Source organism: Dermacentor variabilis, chromosome 9, assembly GCF_050947875.1.
Source record: "Dermacentor variabilis isolate Ectoservices chromosome 9, ASM5094787v1, whole genome shotgun sequence".
Classification (NCBI taxonomy): Eukaryota; Metazoa; Arthropoda; class Arachnida; order Ixodida; family Ixodidae; genus Dermacentor; species Dermacentor variabilis.
In genome coordinates this window covers 40141856-40155308 of record NC_134576.1, presented here as the reverse complement: position 1 = coordinate 40155308, position 13453 = coordinate 40141856, and the positions used below count along the sequence as shown (strand labels likewise).

The window sequence follows — 13453 nt, the reverse complement described above, 5'->3', positions numbered from 1 at the left end:
CTGCCAGTGCGACTATACTGTGCCTAGTGCCTTATAATAAATAATCTTATTACACTATAACAAGTAAATACAATAGGACAGAGGTAACCTGCCCCATTCCTACTCTATTTTAAACTGTACCATCACAGGAAGATATACGAATACGAAGGAAGAGAATTTCCTATTTGATTTCACAATATAATGGCACATGCGAAGTTGCAGCCCAGCGCCTGTGTATGTCCTTTCTATGTGTGCGCTAAGTGTCAGATGTGAGTGCGCTGCTTCAATAACATGCGAAGTGTATTGAAACGACCTGCGTGCGTGGTACGGCTCGAAGGGCGCTCTGTGCGTCGGCGCAGTAGCGAAGAAAAAACACTTTCGTACACTGGTCCTTGTCTTCAGGAACTAGCGTATCCCACGCCTTGCGCAGGCCTGGTCACCACCAGCAGCCACGTCCAGTGAAGTGAGAGAGGTCGACTGCACATCAGCATGAACGCCAACCGGTACGCCACCAAGAAGACCGTGGCGCAGGGCTTGTTGGACGTGGCCCTGCTCACGTCCAACACCGCGCAGCTCAAGAGCGTCATCCTGCGGGGCTCCCAGCAAGAATTCTACACCCTGCTGTTGGTGCTCCTTAGCCTCTCCATAGGGCTGCAGGTACGTACACATATACGCACGCTTCCGACGGACAGCCGCAGTGCGCATGCGCACGCCGTTAGCTTCGACAGTTCGAGAGCTTGGGCAGTTGGTTAGTACATGATTGAATACGAAAACCGGAAAAAGGAAGCGCACACAAGCAAGAAGACGACGAAAGAATGCCTCATCTTGTCGTATTCTTACTTGTGGGCTGAAATACATGCTTGCCGAAAAGGGGACAAGCACAAAAAAAAAGAAACATTGCCACCTGTTTTGTCGTCAGTGTGTTTTCCCGCTTATGTGTCCTCTCTGCGGCGGGTGTGTCTCGGCCTATACCAACTCGGACATGAAGCAGCTTGCTAGTGGGCTTTGTGTTTTTCGCGGATTTTCATCTTCAGTAATTTGCCTCGTATTAGTAAGAATAGTGTACGAACACGGCCATGCTAGCAGTATAGACAGAAGTCAAAACGCTTTCTAGAACAGGTGAGCCAAGCGTTTTGGACTGCGCTGGTGGCCCATAGGAGACCTTTAGCTGAAGTTGCACAGTTCGCTCCATTCAATGCGGCATATCCTAACAAATTGCACTCAAAGCGCTGAGCCGAAACGCCAGTGCGCTTGCGCGCGGCGTTCTTGCCGGCAGCGGGAGGTACAACGCTGTCTCCGCTCCGCTGCCGAATGGATAAGTGGCGACCGAAACTCGGCGACCATGGCGCTTATCCGCTTCCGCAATGGCTTCCGACGTATGCAATCAGCAAAACTATGCCCTTCGAGATCAACTTCTGCTACCCAGATGCAGCGGCCACTGGGCCTCTTAGACTTGTCGCCCTGGTCTATCCAGGACTGCCCGAAACGCTGCATACGCTATGCTCAGTCGCTGAAAATGCTACCTCGGGCAGTCCGGAACTACCAGGGACGCATAATCAAAGAGCCCCACTGGGTGTGAATTTGAACACCACGTAGATGGGGTGCAAGGAATGTGGCAATGCATGCACTTGGTTTCTTTGTAGTTTCGGAGCCAAGGTGACTGTATTGCCTCATTGCCTATATTGCTTATTGCCTATATTATCTCACATTGAGACGCACACGTGAAGAGCGCGAAATCAACATAGTTCTCGTCAGTGCCTGAACCGGCCTACGCGGAACCTGAGCTCAGCTCAGCTAAATACTGTGTACAGCGATGGCGCCTTGTGCAACATCGGCTGCGTAGGAGCCTGTGCGGCTGCATTTGAGTTACTCTTTGTCTACTCTGTCGCTTCATTCTGTGGCAGCTGCTTTGACAATGAGGAGGGCGCTCTAAACTAATATTTCGATCTCTGTACCAGCTCATATAACTTAAACTTCCAGGATAATATTGCAAGAACCAACTTTTTCTCGACTCCCCTTTTAGTCCCTTTGAGATTAAATCCAAATTGATTTTATTTGACATGATGCAAATTGAATGGAACGGACAATAAAACGTGTAACGTTAAAAGACCAGGCAAGCATACTTTGATATAAAGCGGATGTAGAAGGCGTCATGGTTCCGATCCGCAGGTAGAATGGGAGTTGGCTACGTTATGCAATGCGCAAAGAAGAACCGTTGGTTTATAACATTCGTCTCAGGAGTAGCGAAACGTAGTTGAAGTAGACAGGAAATTGGGTGGTGTGATCAGATAATGAAATTTGCAGGCATAGGGTACAAAGCCGACTGATGTAAGACAAGAGTAAATTGTGATTAATCGTATTGTGATTGCGTTCGTTCTGCTGTTAACGTAAAGCAGGTTGATGATAAGGAAGAATGCTGAAAGGCTACTTTGTGAAAAGCCGGCATCTAGCTGAAGGAAACAGTAGACTATGGAATGAGTCTGTTCAATTTCAAGAACACGAGGCAAAGGGGTCAGGTAGCGAGCGACCGAAACAAATGGTGGCGCGAAACTTGGGAGAGGTGGAGGCGACACACAAGTTCCCGGTGGAAATGCATAATGGACGAGAATTTAATGGTATAAATACCCAAGACGGGAGAAACAAACTAGGAGGGGGCATCAAGTCATGCCACCAGCCTTGGCAAACCAACTCTCCGTGAAGCCATTCCTTTCGCTTTTTCTCTCGAAAAATCAGCCCAACACGTGACCTCTGAGACTCAGCGTATTGGCTGAGATTGTTGGGTTTCCAGTAGCTTCTAACCCATGGGCACTTGTTCGGCTGCTGTGTCATAGCTTATGGCTGCAAGTCAAGAGAACTGAACCCTACCGCGTACTTTCACGTGAAGAGCACTTGCAGGGCTGACTCGTCTGGCTTCAATCGTATGGCACGATACTCACTCGCAGATTTTTTATTTTTTCGTGTATATAGTCATGAATGACGTTATGAAATCGGGTGATGCCGATGTACACACTCGTAAAAGGGAGATATGAGGCAGTTTTGAAACTGAATGCGCATATACAACAGAATCCTCAAGTATTTTGGAGCGAAAGTTCACAGTTAAAAGCAAATATATCCTGGCACACTATTCAAGCTGGACATTGTTACTTCATACTGGGCTCCTCCATATCGCTGTTACTACATATTGGTTTTGTAATTCATTCTGTAATGGCGGGGTTTCGAGCCAATAAGCTCTGAAAATATGGCGAATTGGAATGTGGTGGATTCTGAGTGTCTAGAACAACAGCCCTGGTCCGGAGATCAAACCCAGAAACCCAAATAGTTCTTCAGCAAACAAAGTTAACCAAAAGACTAACTGATGTCAAGATGAAGCTAAATGATTGGGCAATTGAATTTTCAATAAATAAGACCGCAAACATATGCGATCTTGCATATTTGCAGTCCAATTTTCAGCGAAGCTGTTTCTTTCAAGCAGTACGCTGCATAAGGAACTTAAGAATCCTGTGGTTCAAACACATACTTGAAGGCCATGCCTGCACATGACTCATCCGTTTGAATTGCTGCCCATGTATAACGCTTTCGACATTTGCTAAATACGTATGCGCCCCATATCCATAAGCGCAGTACAGTACCTAGTAAACATTTCACACACACACACACACAAACATATATATATATATAAATGTATATATATATATATATATATATATATATATATATATATATATATATATGTATATATATATATATATATATATATATATATATATATATATATATATATATATATATATATGGGACCTATATAACACCTTTAAACAGGTAGAAAACCAAGGTTTGGCAATTTCACTTGACCCGTAGAACAAATTATTAAGGACGCGGAGAGATCACGGGTATGGTAAGGCACACGCACGCACGCACGCACACACACGCAAACGCGCATCACATTCCTTCGTTCAAGCGCAAACCACGGCCTCTCGTCGCTTATTCAAAAATGATGATGATAGCTTTAGCTGTATTCAGTCAGTCAATAACATAGTCTTGAAGATGTCTTGATCTCGTTCGTCGTCACTAACTTTGTGCTGGCCGAGGTCGTTCTAGAGCTACTGAATCGCGGTGTCCTCATCACTGTCGACTTCATCCTCAGTCACATTGCGAAATAGATTCAACGGACATGCGTTTGCTGTCGTAGAATACAGGCAGACTTTCTCGACACGGAAGTTTATGTCAATGAGACCGTATGTATCAGCAGGAAGTACCTAACGCACAACAAAAGGGCCGTGATATTCTAGTATTGGCTGTTTTTCTTGGCGATTACGAGAAAGCGTTTCATTCTGTTGAAACCTGAGCAGTCATGGCTGCATTACAGAATCAGGGTGTAAACGAGCCGTATGTTAAAATACTGAAAGATATCTATAGCTGCTCCACAGCCACCGTAGTCCTCCATAAAGAAAGCAACAAAATTCCAATGAAGAAAGGCGTGAGGCAGGGAGATACGATCTCTCCAATGCTTTTCACAGCGTGTTTACAGGAGGTATTCAGAGACCTGGATTGGGAAGAATTGGGGATAAGAGTTAATGGAGAATACCTCAGTAACTTGCGATTTGCTGATGATATTGCCTTGCTTAGTAACTCAGGGGATAAACTGCAATGCATGCTCACTGACCTGGAGAGGCAAAGCAGAAGAGTGGGTCTAAAAATTAATCTGCAGAAAACTAAAGTAATGTTTAACAGTCTCGGAAGAGAACAGCAATTTACAATAGATAGCGAGGCACTGGAAGTGGTAAGGGAATACATCTACTTAGGGCAGGTAGCGACGGCGGATCCGGATCATGAGACAGAAATAATCAGAAGAATAAGAATGGGCTGGGGTGCGCTTGGCAGGTATTCTCAGATCATGAACAGCAGGCTGCCATTATCCCTCAAGAGAAAAGTGTATAATAGCTGTGCCTTACCAGTACTCACCTACGGTGCAGAAACCTTGAGGCTTACGAGAAGGGTTCTACTTAAATTGAAAACGACGCAACGAGTCATGGTAAGAAGAATGATGGGTGTAACGTTAAGGGATAAGAAAAGAGCAGATTGGGTGAGGGAACAAACGCGAGTGAATGACATCTTAGTTGAAACGAAGAAAAAGAAATGGGAATGGGCAGGACATGTAATGAGGAGGGAAGATAACCGATGGTCATTAAGGGTTACGGACTGGATTCCAAGGGAAGCTAAGCGTTGCAGGGGGCGGCAGAAATTTAGGTGGGCGGATGAGATTAAGAAGTTTGCAGGGACGACATGGCCACAATTAGTACATGACCGGGGTTTGTTGGAGAAGTATGGGAGAGGCCTTTGCCCTGCAGTGGGCGTAACCAGACTGATGATGTTTCGCTTAAGCAGTGCTTGCTCGACAACTTTCTTAGCTTCTTCTCGTAAGCGTCGCAAGTTCGCTCGCTCACATTCCATGGATGCGAGTCAGTGAACTGAATAGCTAGTCTGGCATCTTTCTCTGGCATATAGCCGTAAAGTAGTTCAAAGCTTGATTTTTGGTGATATTGCTGAGTGATGGCTTTAGAATGAACTGAACCTAGCGCAAGTGTGTATCCCAGTCCCGACGGGTCGCATACTCTATGGAACTCAATATCGCTGTTGCTAAAACTATGCTATTGTGTTCCACCTGCCCATTTGCGTATGGGCGGGGCGTTGATGCCAATGCGCTCTTGATTCCTCGCGAGCCACAATACTCTTCAAACAGCTTAGTGCTGAAGTAAGAGCCATGGTCCTAGATTATCTTGCGAGGAGCTCCATACTCGTCAATAAATTACCACATACTTGACTTCAGAGCTGGGGAAAGTGCACAAACCTATGCAGACTGTCAACGAGGACTAACATTGACTACTGAGTCTTGATGACTCAGTGGTCAATTGACTCTTGATGTATTGACAATTGACTCTTGAATTGATTGACTCTTGATGTATGATCATAGACGGTCCAGGTGAATGATCTCAATGGCCTCAGCCCTGACGGAATCATTTTGAGATGTCCTTAAGTTTGCGTCCAAGAGTGTTGAGGAATAAGCATTCCATGCCCTGTCGTATATGTTACATCACGTAGGAGGTCATTTCACTATTTTACAATTATATGGACACTCCAGCGCACATATGTCGTCAGCGTCGCCATTGCCTCGAGGTTCCGTATAAAGTCCAAGGGCGACAAAATCGTTGCCGCGCGCAATGTGCTGTATGCGTGAGTAAAAGCGTGCAAGGGGCTTAATCTCGCGACGGAAGGGAGGCAAGCGAGGAGGAAGCGTGCTATCTTCCATCGCGTACAAGGCTCCAAGGAGAGGCTAGGGAGGGCGGAGCGCGTTCTACTGCGATGACTTGAAAGCCATGTGCTATGGGAACAGAGCTCGCCGTGCCCTGTGTTTTCGCTGTGTCGTTCGCGTTGATGCGAGACGCAGCACGAAGGTCAATTCGCTCGCTGCTGCTGCTTGTGCACCTTCTCACTCCAGGGTGTACGGCTGCTGTGTACGGTGTGGCCGCGTGGCCCCTATCTTAAAAGCGATCTAGATAGAGACAGAGCCTACACATCTAGGCGCACCGCGCGGTGTTTTGTCGCTTAGTTCGTGTTGAAGCGAGAAGCGCACAAAGGTCAATTTACTCGCTCTTGCTACCGCACTTCCTCACTTGAGTGTTTTGATAAACAGTCTCCGCAGTCATCGTGTGAGATATGTTGACCTACGCTTGTGCGCGCTTTACACCATGGTTGGTAATTTAGTTAATAATTATGCCTGTGTTTACAAGTTTATACGGTTCATAAAACTAGTATAATTATATTGTATACCTGTTCACTAATTTGCTATCCAACCGATGCTTCGCCTTTTGGAAGAAAGTGCGACTTTTTTGCGGAACCAAAACTTATATCTGATCTGTGAAGTAATCTCGTCCGTAGCGAAATATCCACCAAAATCATGGCACTTTACCGCAATTAACTTGCTGAAGCTCTTCGCAAATATACGAATAGCTCTCTCTTCGGGTCACAATCTTGATAGCCATAGAAGAATAGGGAATTCATTAGCTTGAAGCTTTTACCATTACCTTGTTTTTTCGCTGCTCGTTCAGCTAGTGGATTTGGTAGGACGTCAATTTCCTTGCGCAATTTATTTTTGCATCTGGATTATGCCAAGTTTGCCTTCTGCTGGCACAGCGGGACATAAACACAACTCGGGGTGTTCCACAGGCTCAAACTTTTTAGCTCTTCTTCATGCTCATTATTCGGTGCACGGTGCAGAGCCTCATTATGCATCCTTTGCGTATCTGATTGATGCCTAATTGTGGAGTCATACTCATTTAGTTGGCCAGGCCACTTTGAAAATTTTGATTTCACAGACTTGCAAGTGTTCTGATGAACTGTAGCACTGCAGTTTGCCACTATGGTGAACTTAAATTCCAATAGAAATCGTCTAATCTTTCCTGTCACGTACACAACATCCAGAAGTTTAAGTAGGCTTTAGTGATACTTCTACTTTATATCACTGGCTCATCGACTGACACAGTGCCCGTCGATGCCACGCATTACTGTAATCTTTCTGTTGAAGCACACCTTAAGGACTCGCATCAGTATGCTTTTAAGTTCACAAGAATTGTAAAATGGGTTCTAACGCAAGTTTGCTTTTCAGCTCATTGAAGGCATGATAGCTTTTTCGGACAGCTTGAAGTCTGTCTGAGTCTTGAGAAGACGCCACAGTGGGCTGAAATGATTGCATATTCCGGCAAGAAGCGCCTAGCAAAGCTCGCTAATCTAGCGAAATGCTCATCAGTATAAACCACTGGAAGTTACCTGCCAAATTCTCATCTCACTCACATTGGATGGCAATGGCACTCCTGTGAGGGCCGCCAACTTTCGTGCAGCTGGCTTGATTCCTTTAGTCGTGAGCACAAAACCTGTGTTTTTGCATTTGTACATGTGGACAGACGTAATGGCATCTTGCCTTGGAGATGGCACCGAACACCTGTGGTAGCTTGGCCAACATGGACAGCCAGTCGATCCGGAACAAGTATATCGTCCAAGTAACATGTTGCCGCACTCGACCCAAGTGGACCAAGTGCCTTGGAAATTATTCTTTGATAAAGAAGTGGGCCATTATTTTAAAAAAAATATTTGCATTGATCAAAGCGGTACGTTTCCTTCTGCATGAAAAGCTCTTTCATAGGAATATGGAAGTGTAACCATGCGCTATGTCCTTCACGGTGAAGAAGTTGTTTCGTGCATGACGATCGAACACATCATCAATTATCGGCAGCGCAACGCAGTCTCCCACCGTTTGCATGTTCAAGCAGGGATGGTACACTACGATCCTATATCAGTCGTTTTTTACTAAAATGAATGGACTGTTGTTTCCAGAGTCACTGTGTCGGATCAGGTCACAAGCCTTGAGTGCGTCGGTGATTTGTCGAAGCACTTGCCTTTCTGCCCATGGAGATCTGTAAGGGGGCCGAATCACTGGTGTACGTCCCGGTTTTTTCTGAATGACTATGGTTGCCACATGCGTGAATCCTGGTTCCTTGGCATGCGCTGCAGAGCCCTTCCGGTTTCGTTTCAAGAACTTGCACAGCCCTTCCTTCTGTGCTTCTTTCAGAGATGGCCCAACCTTGATGTCGTCAGCCTTTAATGGTGATAGCGCCTTTATTACTTGTTCAATCAAATTCACCGCTTGCAGAGGAGACGCTGACGCGCCGGGATACTCAAGCTCAACATGATCCTCACTCCTGACTACGTGACCTTTCTCTGTGGTGATGTCTCAATGCAATGCACCGTGACTGTGAGGCTTGTCTTCTCATCTTTCAATTCACACAAGTAGTCGATCTCATTTGCCCCTGAGTAAAGCGTAAAACGTTTTGGTTCCACACAATATGAGGCCGCCGCTGTAAGCCACTGCACCGTGTTGCACCGAGCGTCACTGCACCACCACACCGCACCAAGCCTCGCCTTCTCACTGACTGGCAAGACAAGTCACTCTTTGCGGCTTTTAATATTGATCTCAATGAGTAACGGGAATCGCCTTCCTCCAGCAGCCTGGTGGTGCCTCCTTTTTTCGGAAGCACAAGAATCGGTGAGTTAACGATGTCTGTTCTCACGATACAATCAGGCACTGTGAAGGCATTGTCGGCAACTACGTGCATCCTGACGCATTTGAAGACCGCCTAAGTGCGCCTCGACCTCGCCCATTGTTTCACACGTTTCACATATACAGTGGATCTGTTCATTGCAGTTGGGGCTGGCTACTACTTTGCATATGCGAATGACAAATTTTGACTTGATTAGGGGGATCTGTGCACCATTCACCAGAACAGCGCTTGTCGGTTCGTCATTGACGTTTGCAGTTATCAGGGGCTGTGACATTTCAAGCATTTCTTTCTAATTCTCTCTTATAGTGCGATAGTAACTGTATGGACACTCCAAGCGAATTATAGCCGTGGTCGTCGCCAAGAGGTTCCATTATATTTTGGTATATGTATGGCATATGCCATGCCATGCTATAGACATGCGGTATATGCGCGTTATTTTGCCCACTATTCTATCACTAAAGTTGGTCCTACAAGGTCTTATATTATTGACAAAACAATGAGCGAAAGTTCTGCTTCTCGAGGTACAACTCCGAAGGTCAATGTCGGAGCGCGTTTGAATTTGAGCTGCCGGCGCGCAAGTGTGAAGGTGCGACGTCACGCCACGTGATGTGCTGCAGAGAGGCGTCGCAGCTGCGCTCGCTCGATTCTCGCCCCTGTGTACCACGTGGCTAGGCAAAAGTGTATAAATGGTTAAATATAGTCCAACGTAGTCTGAGCGCGTGCACACGTTACGTCACGTTAGCAAGAACAGCAGCGTCTATAGTTCGACCAATGGTTCGACGAAACCAACGTAACCGGACGCGGCCAACGCGCTCCGACGCACCCGGCGTGGCGTGACGCTGGCCCAAGCATAAGCGATCCTTAACAGCTGCTTCGCCGGCGTTTGATCACTCAGTCTCGCCATTGATAAACCACGCGCCGGTGCGAGCGCGTTAACTCTTCGCCGCAGGCGTCAGGATGAGTCTCAACATTACAGTAACCCAAGCTCTAACTACAAGCAACTACTTTACAGACCACAAATCAGTCTTTACCTTAATCAAGCTACAGCAAGACAGTGATGAAGCCTTTGATGTGCAATAAACCGCAATCGCAATCATTGCTTCACGTTTCGGGTGAAGCTGCAACTCTTTGATAGCTTCGCTACCGTGAGCTTCTCCACTTCGCTCGATTCCGTCAGACTTGCCGTTTGATTGAGATCGACGAGCCCTTACTTCGCGGCGATGTCGTCAGCTAGCCCGGAGAAGGCAGACATTGCGACGCGCGTCCGCAGTCATTCGCATGGGCGCCTGAGTTGCAATTTTCTCAAGGAGCTGCTGAATTTGACGAAACACCTGCGCCGATGTCTCCAAGACGCCCACAGACTCTGTTGAAGAGTCAAGCCTAGCATCCTTGCTCGCCATATCTAGCTGGCCTACTCAGCATCGTGTTTCTTGCAACGGTCGCAGATATTCACGAATGTTCAGTGGTCCTCATAATGGTCGAAGAAGGCGCATTGAAATCCCACTGATGATGTGCTAACAAAACCGGTAATGACACGAAGGAACATGGTCGGAGCACGCACATGCACATGTACACCGCAGCCTTCCGCGCCAACTGCTGCCTGTCATATCTTTACCCGCCGTGGTTGCTCAGTGGCTATGGTGTTGGGCTCCTGAGCACGAGGTCGTGGGATCGAATCCCGGCCACGGCGGCCGCATTTCGATGGGGGCGAAATGCGAAAACACCCGTGTGCTTAGATTTAGGTGCACGTTAAAGAACCCCAGGTGGTCAAAATTTCCGGAGTCCTCCACTACGGCGTGCCTCATAATCAGAAAGTGGTTTTGGCACGTAAAGCCCCAAATATTATTATTATGTCATATCTTTTTCGGTAATGATGATGATTGTGTTCGACAACGCTCTCTCACGCTAACGTCCATGAAATTATGCACATATTTAGAAAAATTGCTTGCTCGTCCCCCCGATCATGACCCTCACTTCCTGTAAATGTAAATTTGGTGCATATTCTCCTTCATTCACGCCGCTCTGAAAGCTCGCCTATCATGTTTTTTAGCGCCTCTAGTCGCACTGGCAGCGTCGCTCGAAAGGTACAATTCACCGAAAACGCTCACCCAAGCCCCACTCACCCGATATGGGTCCACCGAAATCCCGCATTCACAGGGCAGCTGGTACATGTATGTACGACACGCTGCAGGTGGCTCGACCTGACGCAGTGTTGTGGTATCTGTGAATGGCACGTCAATACGGGGTTCATGAAGTGGTGGAAAAGAATCGCATAGCTCTGAATGCACTGGACTAGATATCCAGTTTCCTGCCAAAATTACTAGAGGGAATCCTGACGCTAGTGTGTACCGCGGGAGCTGCAATCAATGTGGTTCAACCAGAATGGAAATGAAGGTTACTATATGGATTTGCCTAACATTGGTCCTTAATGTCTTAAAACGCCGTTGTGATTGAGCAAATTTAAAGTTGCTAACAAGATCCTGCGTTACAAGTACAACAACTCGCAGTGATTTTGCATGTGTGGGAAGTCCTTGGGCTTTGCACGTTTAGGAAGATTGTTTTGATACCTAGGCTCGTAAAGGCAGAGAAAGCATAGTAAATAAATCGACATGAACGTCTGAGGCCCCCAAGCGCGAAGATTAGAAAGCTCCACGTGCCAATTATCATTCTCACGGTAGCTGAACGAACGCCGCGACAAAGTTTATTCTCCTGATTTCTACATATGGCATAATAATAATTAATTATGGGGTTTTAAGTGCCAAAACTACTTTCTGGTTATGAGGCACGCCGTAGTGGGGGACTCCGGAAATTACGACCACCTGGGGTTCTTTAACGTGCACCTAAATCTAAGTACACGGGTGTTTTCGCATTTCGCCCCCATCGAAATGCGGCCGCCGTGGCCGGGATTCGATCCCGCGACCTCGTGCTCAGCAGCCTAATACCATAGCCGCTGAGCAACCACGGCGGGTTACATATGGCATATATACATATAGTTACGTATAGTTACAGTTACATATAGCTACGTATTGACATATGGCACGCATAAGCAGACAACTGTTTGCGCGTTCTTCGCCTTTGAAGCTGGGCGAAAAACTAGAATTACATAAAGAAAAGGAAAACCCGGGCCTGTAGAACCTACACACGCCATTGCACCACACATATGCGCAGATCATGGTGGGCGTCGTGTTCCTCCTGCTGGGTTTCATGAACGTTAACGACCAGAAGAACCACCGGCTCGCCGACATCCTCAACAACGTCGCCACCGCGGCCGTGTTCGGCGTCACGGTCCTCAACGTAATGGCGGCCTCCTTCGACGGCCGGGATGGCGCCGTCGGCCTGATGCTTCAGCAGCCGTCCAACCTGGGCAAGCCCTCGGGGCCCCAGTGAGCTCCGGTCGCTCAGCGTTCATGTCCAGACGACCCGGCTGCGTCGTCACATCGGTTTTGGTCGCCATGTATGGACTCGCCCGCTGTTATGTCATCTTGCTGTTCACGAGAGGATCTCGCGCAGACTTCGTTTTGTCTCTTCGTGAATTCAATTAAAAAGCGCATTTTTCCGCGACTAAAGCGGTGGAACCGCGTAGGCCCACTCGTCCGTCACTGAATCTCTCGACAACCATCGTCTGGAGACATGAGAGCTGGCGAGAAAGCGGAGACCACGTGGAATAAATAAGCGTCCCCTGGTCTCGTTTAGACTTGAACACTTTCTGAACAGCTGTCAGAATTCATTCTCTGCAATAACAGCGACAATAATGGCAATAATACCAACGACAATGAATAGAATATAACATGCGCCGTTCAGACTTTGGATACGTGAACAAAAACATTCTGCGGTTTTGTTGAAGGTGCCGAAACGATGATGGGATTGTTGCATGTAAATAAATATTTCATTTGATTTTATGTTTAAAAAGTTACCCGCCACGCTGGACGATAGCGGCTACGGCGCTGCGCTGCTGAGCTCGACATCGCGGCTTCTCATCCCGGCCCTGGCGGTGTTGGTAGAAATGCAAAAGTGCTCGTGCACTTAGATTTAGGTGCGCAAAAGAGAATCGCGGGTAGTCACAATTACACCGTCCTCCACTCCGGGTTGGCTTATAATCAGATTGCGGCTTTGGTACGTAAAATCAAACAGTATAATTTTCATTTTTTTTGGTGCTCTAGGAGGCGCACTCTTATTTGGACCACCTGGGATTCTTTAGCGTGAGCCTAAATTTAAGCGCACGGGCATTTTGGCTTTCACCCCGCATCGTAAGAGGGGGCCAAACGTCGAAATCGCCACCTTAGCCCTTGTAATCTGCAACGCAACGCCATTGCCAGCAAGTTACCGCGGGGTGTCGCTGGCCACATGATTTGCGACACCTC

General features: G+C 47.2%; 1 protein-coding gene across 1 annotated transcript; it reads left to right on the top strand.

The window, feature by feature from the left end:
• The first annotated feature begins 468 nt into the window (after positions 1 to 468).
• On the top strand, positions 469 to 12479 carry LOC142558308 (ninjurin-1-like). Its single transcript, XM_075670456.1, has 2 exons — positions 469 to 636; positions 12261 to 12479. Exons 1-2 carry the CDS (start codon positions 469 to 471, stop codon positions 12477 to 12479), a joined length of 387 nt encoding a protein of 128 aa, XP_075526571.1.
• The last annotated feature ends 974 nt before the right edge of the window (positions 12480 to 13453 follow it).

Coding starts and splice junctions, on each gene's coding strand:
- LOC142558308 (XM_075670456.1), top strand. CDS start 469: ATGAACGCCAACCGGTACGCCACCAAGAAGACCGTGGCGCAGGGCTTG. Junction 637..12,260: donor GCCTCTCCATAGGGCTGCAG/GTACGTACACAT, acceptor ACATATGCGCAG/ATCATGGTGGGCGTCGTGTT.